General features: G+C 43.4%; 1 protein-coding gene across 1 annotated transcript in view; it reads right to left on the bottom strand.

Annotated features, from left to right (window-relative positions):
• The window catches only part of TLL2 (tolloid like 2), a 245,338-nt gene that overhangs the window by 84,306 nt on the left and 143,329 nt on the right, over window positions 1–17,703 (bottom strand). The window contains exons 8-9 of the mRNA XM_085881680.1: window positions 13,924–14,029; window positions 7,223–7,347 (exon numbers count right to left, since the gene is read on the bottom strand). Of these exons, the coding sequence (XP_085737806.1) occupies window positions 7,223–7,347; window positions 13,924–14,029 (231 nt within the window). The remainder of the gene's footprint in view (window positions 1–7,222; window positions 7,348–13,923; window positions 14,030–17,703) is intronic.

The raw sequence follows: 17,703 nt of genomic DNA, 5'->3' as shown, positions 1-17,703 counted from the left end.
GAAGAGAGAGAGAGAGAGAGAGAGAGAGAGAGAGAGAGAGAGAGAGAGAGAGAGAGAAGAGAGAGAAGAGAGAGGAAAGAGAGCAGAGAAGAGAGAGAGAAGAGAGAGAGAAGAGAGAGAGAGAAGAGAGAGAGAAGGGAGAGAGGAAAGAGAGCAGAGAGAGAGGAGAGAGAGGGGAGAGAGGGGTGAGAGAGGGGAGAGAGGGGAGAGAGGGGAGAGAGGGGAGAGAGGGGAGAGAGGGGAGAGAGGGAAGAGAGGGGAGAGAGGGGAGAGAGGGGAGAGAGGGGAGAGAGGGGAGAGAGGGGAGAGAGGGGAGAGAGGGGAGAGAGGGGAGAGAGGGGAGAGAGGGGAGAGAGGGGAGAGAGGGGAGAGAGGGGAGAGAGGGGAGAGAGGGGAGAGAGGGGAGAGAGGGGAGAGAGGGGAGAGAGGGGAGAGAGGGGAGAGAGGGGAGAGAGGGGAGAGAGGGGAGAGAGAGGAGAGAGCGAGAGCGAGAGCGAGAGCGAGAGAGAGAGAGAGAGACAGAGAGAGAGAGAGAGAGAGAGAGAGAGAGAGAGAGAGAGAGAGAGAGAGAGAGGAGAGATATGTTTTAAAACACCTCTCAACAGCCCCTCTTTCAAAATTATAAAATGTTTTTTTTATCTCAAAAATAGACAAACTATTGAATTTTCATCTTTTTGGAAAATTAAAATGAGTTATATTTTTCATTATCACAATTCACTATTTAAGCTTATTTTGGTTTTATTCTTTACCAGACTATAAACTGTGGGAATGGTGCTTTGCAAGAAGGGTATTGCATCAATCAGTGCACCATCCCTCAGATGGATATTAAGCTGTTACCTGTGCTGCATCACGTGAATGGGTTTTCGTATATCATGACTCGCCCGCTAGGGGTGGCAGTGATGTACATTCGGACGCGCAATAAAGCGGAGTTACTGCAAACACTCTCGCTCTCCATGTTCCGCTGTGCCTCGGACATCACAATTGCCGACGAGGATGTTGAGTGGACGAGTCACGGCGCACGGACAGGTGCCCGTTTTCGTCGGAGACGACTTCGAATTGTTTTCAGAACAGTTGGGGTGCTATTTCCACGCGAATGATGTGGTCGACGAGAGCAAACAGAAGTCGATCTTGCTCGCCTCGCTATCGGCGGGACATTATCGACTGCTGAGTGATTTGGTGGCGCCGGACAAGCCCAGTGGGGACACGCTGTCGTTTCAGGACATTGTGCGGAAGATGAAAGAACACATGGCGCCGGAGAAGTCATTACAGCGAGCTCGATACCAGTTCGATCGCCTCGCGAAAGGTACGGAGGAGCGCGTCGCTGATTTCGTGGTGCGAGTGAAGCATTCTTCCGTGGCCTGCAAGTTCACGGCGGGGGAGCGTCCAGCTCGACTCAGAGATCGTTTTATTTCTGGTTTACAAGATGCGAAAATGGTTTCGGCGATTCTACGGCTGAAGGGTGAAGCCATTACATTCACCTCAGCGGTCGACACTGCTGCAGCTGTCGAGCAGACTCTCGGAGATGTTCGGGCCATCACCGGCCACAGCATGCCGGATGGCCCGGGGGCCCACGCGGAGTCACGAGTGCCCTGGAACGCACGCACGACCTTCGGTGCGGGCCGGGGCCAGACTTCGCCGCGTGGCCGCACGAGCGGCGGGGTGACCCTGCGGACGTGTTTGGGATGCGGAGTTCGACACCTGCGCCGTGTGTGCCCGTTTAAAAACACCGTGTGCTTACGTTGTCACAAGGTGGGTCATCTGGAGCGGGTGTGCCGAGGGGCGTTGGCCACCATTAAGGTCATGGACGGCGATGTGCGAGGCGACCTCGGCGACCCGGGGCGGAACCGGCAGCCGTTGATGAGCCTATTTTCAATTGGTCCTGCCGCGGCATGCCCGGTGACGGTGGAAGTTGAAGTGAACAACACGCCGATCACGTTTCAGGTTGACACGGGAGCAGCGGTGTCAATCATCGGCGAACAGACCGCGCGTAGACTCAACGACCTGAAGCTTATCAGGTCCGACCTCACACTGTTCACGTACACCCGCGAGAGGATAACGCCAGTCGGGATGGCAGACGTGTCTGTGCGGTACCAAGGCCAGGTCGCCACGCTTCCGTTGTACGTCGTGCGGGGGAGGGATCCGTCTCTCCGAGGCCGAGACTGGCTGACCCGCATCAGGCAAGACTGGGCCACCGTTCACCTTGTGCAACCCGTGCCAAGCCAATGGGAGAATCAGTTGGAGAAGATTCTTCAAAGACATCAAGGTTTGTTTTGTGACGACCTTGGCAAACTCAAGGGCATGGAGGCAAAGCTCTTCCTGAAGGAGGGGGGTGGTTCCTCGTTTGTGTAAACCACGACCGGTGCGTATGCCCTGTGGGACAAGGTCAAGGGTGAACTGGATAGGCTGGAGGCCTGTGGAGTGATTGAACAGGTGTCGTACTCAGATTGGGCCACCCCGGTCGTCACGGTGCAGAAGCGGAATGGAGATGTCCGATTGTGCGGGGACTTCAAGTCCACGGTTAACCTGGGGCTCAGCGTGGAGCAATATCCACTGCCGTAAATCGATGAAATATATGCACGATTGGCGGGGAGTCAAAAATTCACGAAGCTTGATCTGCGTGATGCATATTTTCACTTGCCGATGGATCCCGGGAGTAGCGACCTTTTGACAATCAACACGTGTCAAAGGCTCTATCGATATACCCGACTTTGTTTTGGGATTGCTTCGGCCCCAGCCTTGTGGCAGAAAGCCATGGATCAGGTTTGCATTGGCCTGCCCGCTCAAACTTACCTGGACGATGTGCTCATTGCGAGGAAAACGGCAGACGAGAACCTTGCGAACATTGCCCAAGTGCCGACGAAGCTAGAAGCGTGCGGCCTGCGCTTGAACAGGGACAAGTGCGCGTTCTTCAAGCAGCGCTTGGAATACCTCGGGCACATCATCACGCCGGAAGGGCTGTTGAAAGGCCCTCGGAAGGTGGAGGCGATTCAGCGCATGCCACCACCTCACAACAAGACGCAGCTGCGCTCGTTCATTGGTATGGCACAGTATTACCAAAGGTTCGTGTGCGGGCTCAGCTCACAGCTTGCGCCGTTAACGCAGTTGCTCAGGAAGGACGAGCGCTGGGCCTGGGGGCCTGCACACCATGCGGCGTTCGACCGCATCAAGCGGCTGCTCACAGAGGATACGGTCCTCGTGCACTAGGAGCCTGCACGTCCGCTCTTATTGGCATGCGACAGCTCTGCATATGGCATCAGGGCAGTGCTCTCCCACAGGATGGACGATGGTTCCGAGCGGCCTGTTTGTTTTGCATCCCGGACCCTGTCCGCAGCAGAGCGGGAATATGTCCAGATTGAGCGTGAGGCTCTCAGCCTCGTCTGGGGTGTGCGGAGGTTTCATCAATTCCTGCTGGGGTGGCATTTCACTTTGCAGACAGATCACAAACCACTTCAATTCATCCTGAGACCCGAACGCGGGGTACCGGTGGTAGCAGCCGCGTGAATACAGCAGTGGTGTCTATTCCTTGCTGCTTACAATTACGATATTCAGTTCCGAAGCACCGAAAAGCATGCTAACTGCGACGGGCTCTCGCGCTTGCCTTGCGTGGAGGGTCCAGCTGCGTCTGAGTCGGCCGACCGGGTTGATGTGTTCGCGCTGGGCAAGGTCCAAAGCGGGCCGATCACAGCCAAACAGGTCGCGGTGGAATCGGCTCATGATCCAGTGCTCGCACGTGTTGTTCAGGCGATTTCTACAGGGAATTGGAGCGATCTACCCCAACACCGGCATTTCAGCCTTTCGCGTCGCGCGCATCGGAGCTGTCGTTGGTCCAACGGTGCGTTATGTGGGGAATGAGGGCGGTGATTCCACCGAAGTTCAGGCAGTGGTGTTTGGAAGAACTGCATGTCAGTCACCTTGGCGTCGTGAAAACCAAGAGTCTTGCTCGTAGCCTGTTGTGGTGGCCGGGGTTGGACAAAGACATTGAGCAGTTGGTTAAGCGTTGCACCACGTGTCAAACAGATGCTAATAACCAGCGTCGAGCTTCGGGAGTATGGCCTACCCCAGAAGGGCCTGGCAGAGGGTCCATGTGGATCTTGCGGGGCCGGTTAATGGCAAAATGTTTTTGATTCTGATCGATGCGTTCTCGAAATGGCCGGAGATTGTAGTAATGCAGCATACATCAGCAAACATTACAGTAGAAAAACTGCGGACGATCTTTGCTAATTAAGGTTTACCCGAGATTCTGGTCCCTGATAACGGTCCGCAGTTCATCACAGGTGTATTTGATGAGTTTATGCGTCTAAATGGTATTCGACATCCAAGGTCTGCAACGTATCATCCTGTGACGAATGAGCAGGCGGAGTCGTTTGTTAAAATGTTGAAACATGTTTTGCGCAGGGGGGGGGGAGTGTTGCACCTTTGCAGACGGTGGTCGATGTCTTTTTGCTCCAATACAAAAGATGATCGGCTCATGATCCAGCTCATGACGGACCTTTTTGGTCCATATACAAGCATTAGTTGTTGGACACTGAAAATATTCCACGGTGTTTTTTGATGAAGGCTCGGCAAGGTATCACCAGCATCGTGACCAAATTCCAAAATTCCTGCCCAAAACTACAAGGGGGCATTGGCTAAGCAGTACAACTCTGCCCCCCAGAAATTGGTGCAAAACAACTTAACTAGTTATTGACTCCTTGTCAACTATGCATATGCTCACAAATAAAACAAACAACCAATTTCAGTGTGAATGTGGGAGGTCAGCAAATTCAAACAATGTGCATTATATCAATGTAGCACACTTTATGAGCTGCATACGGTATTCAGATTGGAACACCAAAAAGACCAACCCAAATCTCCAGAACTACAAGTAAGGCATGGCAAGAGTTGACAAAAGCAAAAAACAATCACCGAGATTGACAAAGGCAAAATAAATAAATAAATAAATAAAATATAACAATGAACACCAGAGGGTGTGGAAGTGCATCTTATTCTCAGGAGAATGATTACTAACTTGCATTATCAAGACACCTGCAAGACAAATGACTTCAAACTCTAAAACTTATCTGGACATACAAGTTTGCAAAATAAGATGAAAATTAAGCCACAGTAGAATTTTGAAAGCAATGTCGACAAATCAAAGTGATACTGCTTCACAAATAAATAAAGATTAACATCCATGAACAATTCCATTTGTAAACATGCCAAAAAAGTACAGGCAAACTCAGAAATTTAAAATCCTTCTCCCAGATGTTATAGTCGAAAATGAAATAATTATTGGATAGGATGTTGCCAAATACAATTTGGTTGCAGTGCATCTTATTGTCTTGCAAGCTTTTGTTCTTAGATGACCCAGTATGAGTGAAGAGTGATTGTGTATTACAGTTCAACCTGTTCGCCAAAGCACAGTGGACTTTGTACAAGTTAAATTATGAAACCACACACTCTGATGGAAGAGTCTTTTGAAATGGGACAAAATTAGAAACATATCAGCATCCCAGTTGGTGGGTAATAATGCACACATGCCTACTATCACATCAGAATAACCCAAAATGAAAACAAACAATTCGGAATAACCCAAAGGTTGTGATCCTACTAACACCATATTGATGCAAGTGCACGTGATGCAAGTGCACGTGATGATTCATCTGACCATCTCACAAAAAATTGTTGAATATTGCACCGGATGACAGTGCAATTTTTCATTAACACTGCAAATAAATTTCATTATAGCAGTGTTCTTTTCAAGCGCCAATGTTGGTTTTACTCTTCATGTGTATTTATAGGTTCATGATGGCACTGACCAAGACGCACAGATAGTAAATCTCTCTGCTCTATTTTATACCCAATCACATGTTCTAAGATGATGCTGAAAAACATGTATTTGCATGATTTTTATCCAGTTATACAAGCTGTTGTTGCTGTAAAATACTTGCCAAATCATATGCCTAAGCTATGACTAAATAAACAATCCAAGTAAAATGCGTGAGCAATGCACGGGTTTTCTTCAGAAGATATCAGCACAACAGATTGTTGAGCATGTACAGACATCTTTTACAATAACATTCTCAGTCAAGTCAAGTCGAGTCAAGTCAGGATTCAAAGTGCATTCCAGCTTCAACAAGCACTGCGCCGAGATCTTTTCTGAACTCCCAGTTCTGTAGTGGTTGCTGAATGGATCCAAGTAGACACAACATCGTTGGATAGATAGTCACAGAAATACTGCTCCCAAGGATGGTCAACTCTTGAAGTAATCTCTGACAGCTTTTAAACCAAATTCTGCCCAAGAGAGTTTTAATTCGCAACGGTATGCTGCTTTACATATTCAAAGATAAATACAAAGGGTAAATCAACAGAATTAAACTTCATTCGGCATGGAATTTAAACGCCATGGGCTCAGGTTATGAAAAAAATGTTTGGCAGACAGAATCAAACCAATTTTCTAGCTCTACGCGAAGTTGTTAATCACCTTATTCACATTCTTCAAAGGATACTTCTGGCAAAGACTTAAAAGGCCTAAAGGTATTTGTGCCATGCCCACACCTGCCCAAACAAAGCAATTGTGCTCACAATACTAACTGTTTGATGAAATGACTGAGCACATCAAAAACAAATCCTGGCCAACGAATGTTTTCTATTCTGCCAGATTTCAAACAATATACCTTATTTATTCACGCTCACAGACTGTGGGGATAAAAAAATAAAGACTGGTTGCAATGTTTGCTACTGTTGGAATGAATTGCAGTGTGAGGACTTTAAATAAGGTCAATGTGCTGCTTTTGAGATCTATGTGTACCTCCCTGCAGGCTATTAAGGCAACACTATTAAGGAAGGATAAAGCAAGGCTAACTCATCAAGGGAAAGGGACTGTCAATATGAACCTCATTAGCCTTGACCTCATATCATTGCTTGACAAAATTGGTTGACTTAACCAGGTGACATGTTTATAGTGAAAAAGGATTCATGATTATCATACCTCTAAAATGCTTGATCCCTAAAAGGAAATGGTAAATCTACTGTAATACTTTAGCTTGTCAAAATAACATGAAAAGGTTACTAATTGCAACAAGTATTGTGGATAAGATTTTGATTTACATTTGGCCATTCATAGTCAATCAGTATCATTTTAAAAGTGTTTATCCAAGTAAACCTATAGATGTGTAAATGCACGTGTCGGTCCACAGGCTAAGGCCCACATGGAAGTGCAAAACAACTTTTAAGGTTTCACCTGGGCAGCGGTACAGCTTGCGTGCCTGTGCGATATCACCCTGACTTAGGCGTGTGCGTTGTCCAATAGCAGGCCGCACGCCGTTGTCATCGTGCCGTGGTAGGATAGTGTCCAGGAAGATTCCTCTGAAATACCGTGAGAGCACACCTTGGACTTATTAACCAGGCTACACAAAAATGTTAGTCATTATTCACATTCAGGGCTGATGCAAACAAAATAGCATAAACCCAATCCCTCATTGCATTGCATATTTTTTGTTTTGAACAAAAAACAATTGGAAGTATGCACATTTATTAAAAAGTGGTTTTGATAAAGTGACAGCAACAAAAATGAGGATTAAAAATAATTGGTTGGAAAAAAGAAACTGTTTCCAAAGTAAAATGGACACTTTGTGTTCTGACATTGTGATCTAAAAATGCTTATGTACTCAAAACAAGGTTAACTAATTTAACAATGAGAAAAATAAAATTGTTGAATAAACTTGATTTGAATTTAATGTTTTACCATCAAAGCAAAACGTCTATCAAAAGGACACAGCCAGTCATTGCACTCTGACAAAATAAAGTGTCAAGAGATTAATCAAAACATTCAGAATAAAAAAAAAAAATTGCCCTTAAATGTGAAATGTTGAGTTTAAAAAAGGAAATTAATGTCACATTTTAAAATTCCCACGTTTGCAGATGCCCAAAGATAAAAAGCAAAATACTACACAAAAAGCAATAAGGGAAGTTTGTTGAACCCATTTAAACAAGTCTTTAGTGACATGAGAAGTCATAAATGTGATCGTGCCAATTGCCTTCACAAACATTTCACATGCATCATCACAAATAGTTAAGTTTTCATATAACTGGTTGTAAAGCCTCAGGTTTCATGACATTTCCCCTGCATGTACGCTCGGCTCAGGCAGCTTGGACAAGCTTGTTGCTGCAGTTTGCAGATATTCACAGGCAGTCATTAAAGGTGCTGTCACACCTTGACGATTTCGCCAGCAATGACAACGTATAAAAATGTATGTAAAACGTTGATGTTTTTTGATGTTTTTTATGAAATTTTTTTGATGATTTATGAAATTTTGATGTTTTTTTAAAAAGTTTTGGTCGTATTCAAAACGTGTTGGTCGTATGCATAACATATTAGTAACGGGCACAGAATGTTTCATTGTATTATCGATAACTTATACCAACGAATGCTCAGCCTGTTGTCGGCGTTCACAAGCTATGCCAAACGATAGTTTAACTTCGGCATAGCGCGCTGCATGTATCGCCGACGAACTTGTGGCGTAGCCTGTTACAAACCTGCCGCACGCCGATTCTATCTATCCGCATCTATCCACGCAGTCACACCTTGACGATTTAGCCAGCGTATGCCGACCTATGAAAAATGTGTCTAAAACGCTGGCACACGTCGAATACGGTATGGGTAAGTTGTGTATACGTTAAGGGCACGCTGAAAAACGATGAAGTACGTTGTCATATTTCGTGGTACGTTTAGTACGTCGTGAAATTTCAATCATGCTGAAAATTTTACGACGTACTCGCCGTATGACTCACACGTTCCGCTACGCTTGGAATAAGTTGTAGGCACGATATGCGATCGTTGACACACGTCGACACAAGTTCCTTGTAAGTTACTCACAAGTCGAAACACGTCGAGGTAATGTTTAGCATACCCGAAACGTATTTTCTCCGTCAAGGCACATTTTCTTTTTTTCTCCTTGGCTCCGTGAAGGCACATGACGAAATATCTAAGTTGTTGTTTTTTTAATTTTTTTTTTTTTTTTAGTCTATCACAAATTTTAAAATATATTCGGACATTTGCTTTTAAGTTTCAATGTCAACGTGACAATATCCTCAAACAGAAAATATTCACAGAGGAGGAACTAAGAATAAGACATGAGCAAAATGAAGAGGCAATCGGATGTAACGTAACTGTACGTGACGAAATATCTGAAGTTGTTGTTGTTCTTGTTTTTTTTTTTAAACGCTGCCAATATGCCATTATACGGTAGCTGTAAATTAGAAACACATTCAGGAAGTTCTGTGGTCGTCCGGAAGACGTCAATCAAATACGTCTACATTCGTCAATATGCGTTGGAGGTACGTTACACATAGGTTCAAAGCACGTTACTCATAGGTTAGAAATAAGTTTTGGGTACGCTAAGCATTACCTCGACGTGTTTCGACTTATGAGTAACTTACAAGTAACATGCCTCGGCGTGTGTTAACGATCGCATAACGTGCCTCGACGTGTGTCAACGATCGTGTAACGTGCCTTCAACACGTTACTCATAGGTTATAAATAAGTTTCGGGTACGCTAATCATTACCTCGACGTGTTTCGACTTATAAGTAACTTACAAGTAATGTGTGTCGACGTGTGTCAACGATCGCATAATGTGCCTACAACTTATGGCCAGCGTAGCGGAATGTGTGAGTCATACGCTGGCATACGTCGTAAAATTTCAAGCATGCTAAAATTTGAGGACAACCGCAAAGTATAACGATGAAAGCCAGCATACTACAACGTATGGCAGTGTTTTTCAGCGTGCTCTTAACGTTTACAAACTTACCCATAACGTATTCGACGTGTGCCGGCGTTTTAGCCCAATTTTGCATACGTCAGGCATACGTTGGCTAAATCGTCAAGGTGTGACAGGGCCTTAATCGATGTTTAAAGATAGTTTTTTTATCAATTAAAAAATTACGAGTAGTCAAGTGGTGGTTAACTACCATATACATGATAGATAAACTCTTTAAGCATGTTGCCATGAGATGAAAATGAGGACCATGAAAGGGAGAGGATAATTACTGATATCGACTTTTGTTTTGTCAAACCTTTTGTGTGATGCTGCAACTTAACTCACGACAAAGACCTGCTGAAGGAAAAAAAATAGGACCACAGGTCCTGAAGTTACACCTGAGTAAGGAGCAACAGTCACTTAAACCCTCCGCAAACCCCCCTCAGATCCTGATTTTTTTTTTTTTTAATGCTGTGAACAAATTTTGATACATTGATACATCACAGGTGGTGAAGGTTGTGGTCAAATTTAATCGAAATCATGTCTGTAGTTTCAGAGAAGAGAGCAAATACCAACTTTAAAGGGGTCAACCCCCTCCCCCCCCCCTTTGACCCCCTCAATGAGCACATATTTTGATGCGGTTAACGCACCTTAAGGCCCGGTCACACCTTGACGTTTTAGCCAGCGATGGCAACGTATTAAAATGTATGTAAAACGCTGGCTTACGTTGAACTTTTGATGTTTTTTTTTTAAAGATTCGGACGTATTCATAGCGACTTGGTCTTATGTATAACGCATTGGTAACGGACACAGAACGTTTCGTTGTGTTATAGATAACTTATACCAACGAATGCTGAACCTCTTGTCGGCCTACACAACCGATGCCCAACGATAGTCTAACTTAGGCATAGCGTGTTGCACGCATCGCCGACGATGTCGTGACGTAGCCTATTAAAAGGCTGACGCACAACGATTCGAATCATAACTGCCGTAGAAATGGAAGTGTCAACATCGCGGTCACACCTTGGCGATCTTGCCAGCGTATGCCGACCTAAGAAAATGTGTCTAAAACGTTGGGGCACGTCAAATACGGTATGAGTAAGTTTGGTATACGTGAGTAGAATGCTAAAGTACGCTATCATACGTCGTAGTAAGTAGAGTACGTCAAGAAATTTTAAACATGTTCAAAATTTTACGACGTACTTGGCGTATGACACACGTTCCGCATGCGATGGGGATAAGTTGTACACACGATATGTGGACGCTTACACACGTCCACAAACGCTACTTATAAGCTACTCATAAGTCGAAACACGTCGCGGTAATGTCTTTTTTACGCGAAACTTATTTCTAACTTATGTTTGACGTGCTTTGAACCAATTCTTTACGTAGTCCCAACACACATCGACGTATGTAGACGTATTCCAATGACGTCTTCCGGTCGACAAAAAAAAAAAAAAATGAACGTGTTTCTAGCTTACAACTGCCATATAAAGACGTGTTCCCAGCGGTTTTGGGAATTGGTATATAAAAATGCTGCTCATAAAAGGGGAACCCAACAGTGTTTCGAGTCCTTTTTGAGTCGATGTCCATGTCAGCAGTAACAGGATCAGTATCAGTATTAGTATTAGTATTAGTATTAGTTTGTTCATGTTGGCAGTAGTAGGTGAGTGTGAGGGGGAGGGTGTGGGTTATGATGGATCGTCCTTGCGTTTAACGATTTAACGATTTAAATGATAAACTCAACGATTTAAATGGCTGCATCTCCACTATTGAAAGTAGACGCTTGCGCTCAACAATTGGATTTTTTTTACACTCAACGACTTTTAAACGGTACCACTCAACTATTTTCATTGTTTACAATGAACGATTTAAATTGCTGTCACTCGCCTTTGTTTTTTGATGCTGGGGTTTGGAAATTTGAAGCGTTTCTTCTGAACGTGTTAAAACGCTCAAACTCGACTATTCTAAATAGACGCTGCCGATGGACAATTGGAATCATAGCCAAGCTAGACATCGAAGTGTGAACATCCTCGTCATGCCGAAGAAAAGTTTGAAGAATGCTGCAAATAAGTGTCCTGGCCGTGGCCGTGGACGCTGACGCAAGGACGATCCATTATACCGACGTCTTTCAGCCTATGAGTAACTTAAAAGTAACGTCTGTCGATGTGTGGCAACGATCGCGTAACGTGCCAACAACACGTTAATCATAGGTTAGAAATAAGTTTCGGGTACGCTAAACATTACCTCGGCATGTCTCAACTTATGATTAACATACAAGTAGCATGTGTTGACGTCTGTCAACGATCGCAGACCGTGCATACAACTTGTGGCCAGCGTAGCGGAACGTGTGAGTCATACGCCGGCATACGTCGTGAAATTTCAAGCATGAAAAAATTTGAGGACAACCGAAAAGTACAACATTTAAAGCCAGCGTACAACGACGTATGGCAGTGTTTTTCAGCGTGCTCTCAATGTTATCAAAACTTACCCATAACGTATTCAACGTGTGCCAGCGTTTTAGAAAAAAAAATTCAAAAATCGGCATACGTTGGCTAAAACGTCAAGGTGTGACCGGGCCTTTAGTTAGGCATCACATATGAAGCTTGTGGCCAAGTTTCATTAAAATTGTGTTTGGTTCAAGCGATAATGACTGAAGTGTTTACGACTAACTGACTTACAGACACTGCTTGATCACATAAGCTCACCGGACTAAAATCCAGGTCAGCTCAGAACGTATAATGCAAAGTAAACTTGCTTCCACAATCTGCATCGCACCCTTCATGTGAGATTTATCAATTTTTCTAAGCAATACATCAATCCTGCTTTTTTCCAACTGTGCTTCCAAAGCACTTGGGACAGGGCAGGGAAAAATGCCCGTTGAAAAAAAATAAAAAATTACAGCACCATTTATTTCTAACATTTCCAGCTGAATATTTCCTTCAATAAAGCATTCTTTATAATGCAAAGAACAATTTGCACAATTTGTACGAGGGCATGGTGAAAAGTAATGCCTCCTATTATTTTTGTCCAAAACAAGCAAAGATATTTGAATGAAACAATACAAGTGATGAAAAGAAGCAAAAGTTCTGCATAGAATGATGCTATTATGCATCACCTTTCTCTACCTTGCAGATAATGAAAGGCACACCTCAACTGCCTTTTTTTCCCTTCTTTGGAATAAACTTCCTCACTCTATTCTTTCCCATTCTTCCCTCCAGGCTTTCAAAACAGCTGTTCACCACCACCTCTTATCTTCCCCCATCCAAATCCTCGATCTTTTCTACCCCCGATAATCCACCCAAGCCCACTTCCTTCAATTCTCCTGCTTTCCTTCCTGAAAGTCCCTGTAATGTCCATCTTCTCTTCGCCATGTTCCCCGTCCCATCCCCATCCCTCTCCCTTCCACAGTTCACCTAATGTGTCTGTTCCCCAATGTTTTGTCCCTTCCACTCCCGCCCCTCTTGTCTCATGCCTCCTTGCTGTGAGTTGTGTGTTTGCTCTCATACGAGCCTCGACCAAGGTATACAAAAAAAAAAAAAAAACTGCAACAACAATTATTTTTAAAAGAAAAAGTAAAGAAAGAACCAACAATTAACAATATTGGCTTGAACAAGTTCAGATTTTGCAAAATGGCAAAAACAAAACTTATCTTCTAATCTGCAATAAATGAAATGAAATAATAATTGTAAACAGAAGGAAAAGCAGCCAAAAACTTCACAGCATGATAAATACTGCATACATACCAAGGACAGACTTGCATCCTAAAAATTCTACATCCAGCTGTGATGTCAGCATCACATTATTTCCAACTCGATGGTTCACAAAGGAAAAGCATGCAATAAAATGCCCTAAGTTAATCATAATGAAGACAACTCCAAAAATGGATACTGACAGAAGCAATGGCAAGCACAGGACAAAACAATCTATGTAACTGAATTAACTGCTGAAACAATGTAATGAAAGAAAAAAAAAATCAGCAAAATGTACGGACTGGGAGAACGTGTTGCGAACAAAACAATCTATGTAACTGACTTAACTGCTGAAACAATGCAATGAAAGAAAAAAAAATCAGCAAAATGTACGGACCGGGAGAACGTGTTGCGGACAAAACAATCTATGAAACTGACTTAACTGCTGAAACAATGCAATGAAAGAAAAAAAAATCAGCAAAATGTACGGACCGGGAGAACGTGTTGCGTGCATAGTGCATTATGCTGTCAAAGTCGTAAGATTCGCCCAAGGAGTCCACCTCACCCGGCTCCATCTTCAGGAAGTTGTAGTCTTGTCCTAGAAATCCAGAATGCAAGACAATGCCGAACTTTATTCATATGAACGTATCATTGAGACTTGTGAATAATCCATCAAGTTTGCTGCAGACATGTTTTATTGCTGCAAATTATAAAACTTCTTTAAAACCTCTTTTTTGTTGTTAGTCTTTCAACTTCAAAAGCAGATATGATTTTTTTCAACTTGCCCTCAACTATAACAACAGTAGTAGTCATATCGATAATAATCATATTATGAAGTCACCAATTGTGTAATACATTTTGGATGTGAATCTGGTTGAAGACTGATACATTATTGCAAGTCATTTCCACTACAGCTGAACTTGTAGAAGGACAGTGTCAGTGACTGTGACTGATGGATGCTGAGTCTGTCATTGTGGTGACCTGTCTTGGTGCCTCTGTGAATAGAACGTTGCTGCTCAAAATAAACTAGGTGTTGACAGAGTTTGGCTACCTATTTATCATAGGCACCAATCTGTATAGGAGCATACGTTAAAGTTAATGAAGCCTTGAACTGCAGTATCTTGTTAGCAAGGTGAACTGTGATGAGAAAATCATGCGAACAACCAAAAAACAACATTAAAATGTGTATACCCCCTTTTTAAATATCATACCAATGAGCCTGTTCGTCCATTATATCAAATTTTCATTGGTCTTCACGGTCTTGTAGCACACCCGCCTGCTTTACTGCTTGAGTGTTAGCTTGCCTTTCACCAAGCCCAGATGCATTTGGGCCAGGGTAGAGTTATACACTCATTATTATTAATAGTTAACACACAAGCCGGTAGGTGACATGGTGGTCGCTATATAATTGCATAGTAGTCGTACAGTTTTTGACGGATCGGACTGAAAATTTTGGACAAAGAGGTTGATTATAGTCTGCATAAAATCGCGGAAGTTGATTTTTGATTGTCGAAAAAAAATATAAATATAAAAACATTTTTCGGATTTTTTCAAAAATTTCAAAGTCCCGTTGCTGGGCAACGGTGGCGTCCATAGCAACGGTGCTCAAAAGCATACAATGAGATCCTGGTATGAACCTACCAGTTAAGTTTCATCAAAATTGGTTGACTTCTCTGGCCTCCAGAGCTGTCCATTACATACATACAGACAGACAGAAAACCTGAGAATAACGGTAGTCTAGCGACCACCCAATTAATCAACATATGCTTGTGACAATGTTATCACTCTTTTAGTTATTTATTTTGTGATTAGAATGCCCTGCTGTAGAAGGACCAATAAGCTGATTCATACACCTTGACATGGCATGCATTTAAAACATTGGAATTCTTCTGGATTTTTGTAGTTAATCAGCCTAATCAACTCAGGAGATCATGACGATCGTTTTGGTGCATCACACTCCACAAAAAAGCATGACTCTCACTCACACACACACACACACACACACACACACACACACACACACACACACACACACACACACACACACACACACACACACACACACACACACACACACACACACACACACACACACACACACACACACACACACACATACACACAACCTCCCCCAGTGGACAGCTATAAATGTGGAATATAGATTACACATCAACGACACAAACATTCATTCAACATCATGATACTCAATTCTCCTCATTAGATTCTTCACTGTCTTACACATTTCCATGCTCTTGCTGTCAAGCTTCCCACCAGGTTTTGTTTTACTGATGGTCTCTTTGTGAAGATCTCTATGTCTTTGCATATATTTTCAGTCTCACACCACAAAATCTAACACCACTCCTTAATCGTATAGCAAGAAAACAAAGCTTCAGACTTGCTACTTTTGAATGAAATGTTCCCTTCATTATTTTTTGTCCCTCTATCTTTGTCCTTTAATTCCTTCTTGGTCTTCCATTTCAATATGTAAGATAGCCAGCCATATTGTACTTCTTTCGATACTTGACAGATGCAAGATAGCCATATTCATTATTTTATACATCTTCAATTTTCTTCATATGCAAGCATCCATCAAATTCAACACTTGCACATTCACTCTCAAGACACATCACACAATGCTGATCTTGTTTTTCTATCTGTGAAACACCATAACCTGAAAGGTGGGAGGACTCTCGCCATTTCAGCTTCGCAAAGTGAATTTGTGTAAACTCCAAAAAGGTGGGATGCTTTAGGAACCAACCCACAATTATCATGTTTGGGACATTTTTAACTCGATTGGTGAGGAATCGAGGATACTGGATATACGTATATATATATATATATATATATATATATATATATATATATATATATATATATATATATATATATATATATATATATATATATATATATATATATATATATATATATTAGGGTGTTTCATTTTTTCTGAAGTGCAATAATTTTATCAGCACAGGTTTGCCTTTGAACCTTTCCTATAAAAAGTGCTTCATGCAAAATCTTAGCGAAATGGGACCGTGTTAACAGGTCGCACATTTTTGAATGGTATGTTGACGTTTTTAGCAGCGTCTCGCGTAGCGAACGCTGCTCATAGAGAGCTCGGCGTTGTTCATCTTCTTCTTGTTCTTCTTTTTGTGAAGACAAAACCTTAATCTCTTGGCCTCAGCTCTTGTTTCCACAAGATCCGGATCTCCTTAAATACTGAGCACATGTATGGTGCCTTTTGAGAGCGTCAATCATGAACTTTTAAATATTGTTACGAATTTGGAATTCAATTGCGCACAACATACAGGTTCCCTTATTCAGCTATGTTGATAGTTGCATATCGATATGTCGATAGCAACACCGATATGTCGATAGCAACACCGCTATGTTGATATGTCGATAGCAGATACCGTTCTTCGGCTGCTGGACACGTATCAGATTGCTGACAAGATCATCGGTCTCTCATTTGATACGACTGCGTCCAACAGTGGCATGATTAGCGGAGCCTGCACCATAATTGAACAGTCCCTTGGAAGACCTCTTCTTTGGCTGGCATGCCGACATCACATTCACAAGGTGGTACTGAAGAACACCTATGAACTCCTCTTCGGCTCTCCCCCAGGTCCCGACATTCCCCTCTTCAAACGATTCCGAGGAAAATGGGACGTCTTGGACAAGACATCTGCCGGTACCCTCAGCAACGAACAACCCCTGGATGAGTGGAGCGAATCACAAAGGCTGAAGATGATAGACTTCCTCAGGAGAGTCATCCATGATGCAGCCCACCCAAGAGAGGACTATCTCGAACTCCATCAGCTCTCTCTTCTCTACCTAGGAGGATGGAGCGGAGATCTGCCTCGATTTAGGGCCCCTGGAGTCTACCATCAGGCGAGATGGATGGCAAAGGCTATTTATATCCTGAAGATTGCCCTGTTTTTGCAACAACTGGAGCTGACGAGTTCAGAAAAACGCGGAGTCTGACGACAGGCCCGTTTCGTCAGTCTCATTTACGTCGGATTCTGGCATGAGGCAGCTGTCCCAAACTGTGCACCGAAGAATGACCTGGAGTTCTTGGGCGATTCTCCAGATGATTGTGGATAGAGAACTCGGGTCAACGGCAGAGAAGGCCCTCCAAAGGCACCTCTGGTACCTCTCAGAGCAAGGAGTGGCCCTAGCCTTCGACGAACGAGTGTCTCCCGATGACCGGGCGGCCATGGTCAAGAACCTAAGCCGTCCAGCAACCTCGAAAGCACTCAAGAGACTTGA

Source organism: Eptatretus burgeri, chromosome 5 (assembly GCF_056783735.1).
Source record: "Eptatretus burgeri isolate ZD-2024b chromosome 5, Ebu_testis_v1, whole genome shotgun sequence".
Lineage (NCBI taxonomy): Eukaryota > Metazoa > Chordata > Myxini > Myxiniformes > Myxinidae > Eptatretus > Eptatretus burgeri.
Note: the sequence above shows the minus strand (reverse complement) of the source record. Positions and strands in the feature narration are given on the sequence as shown.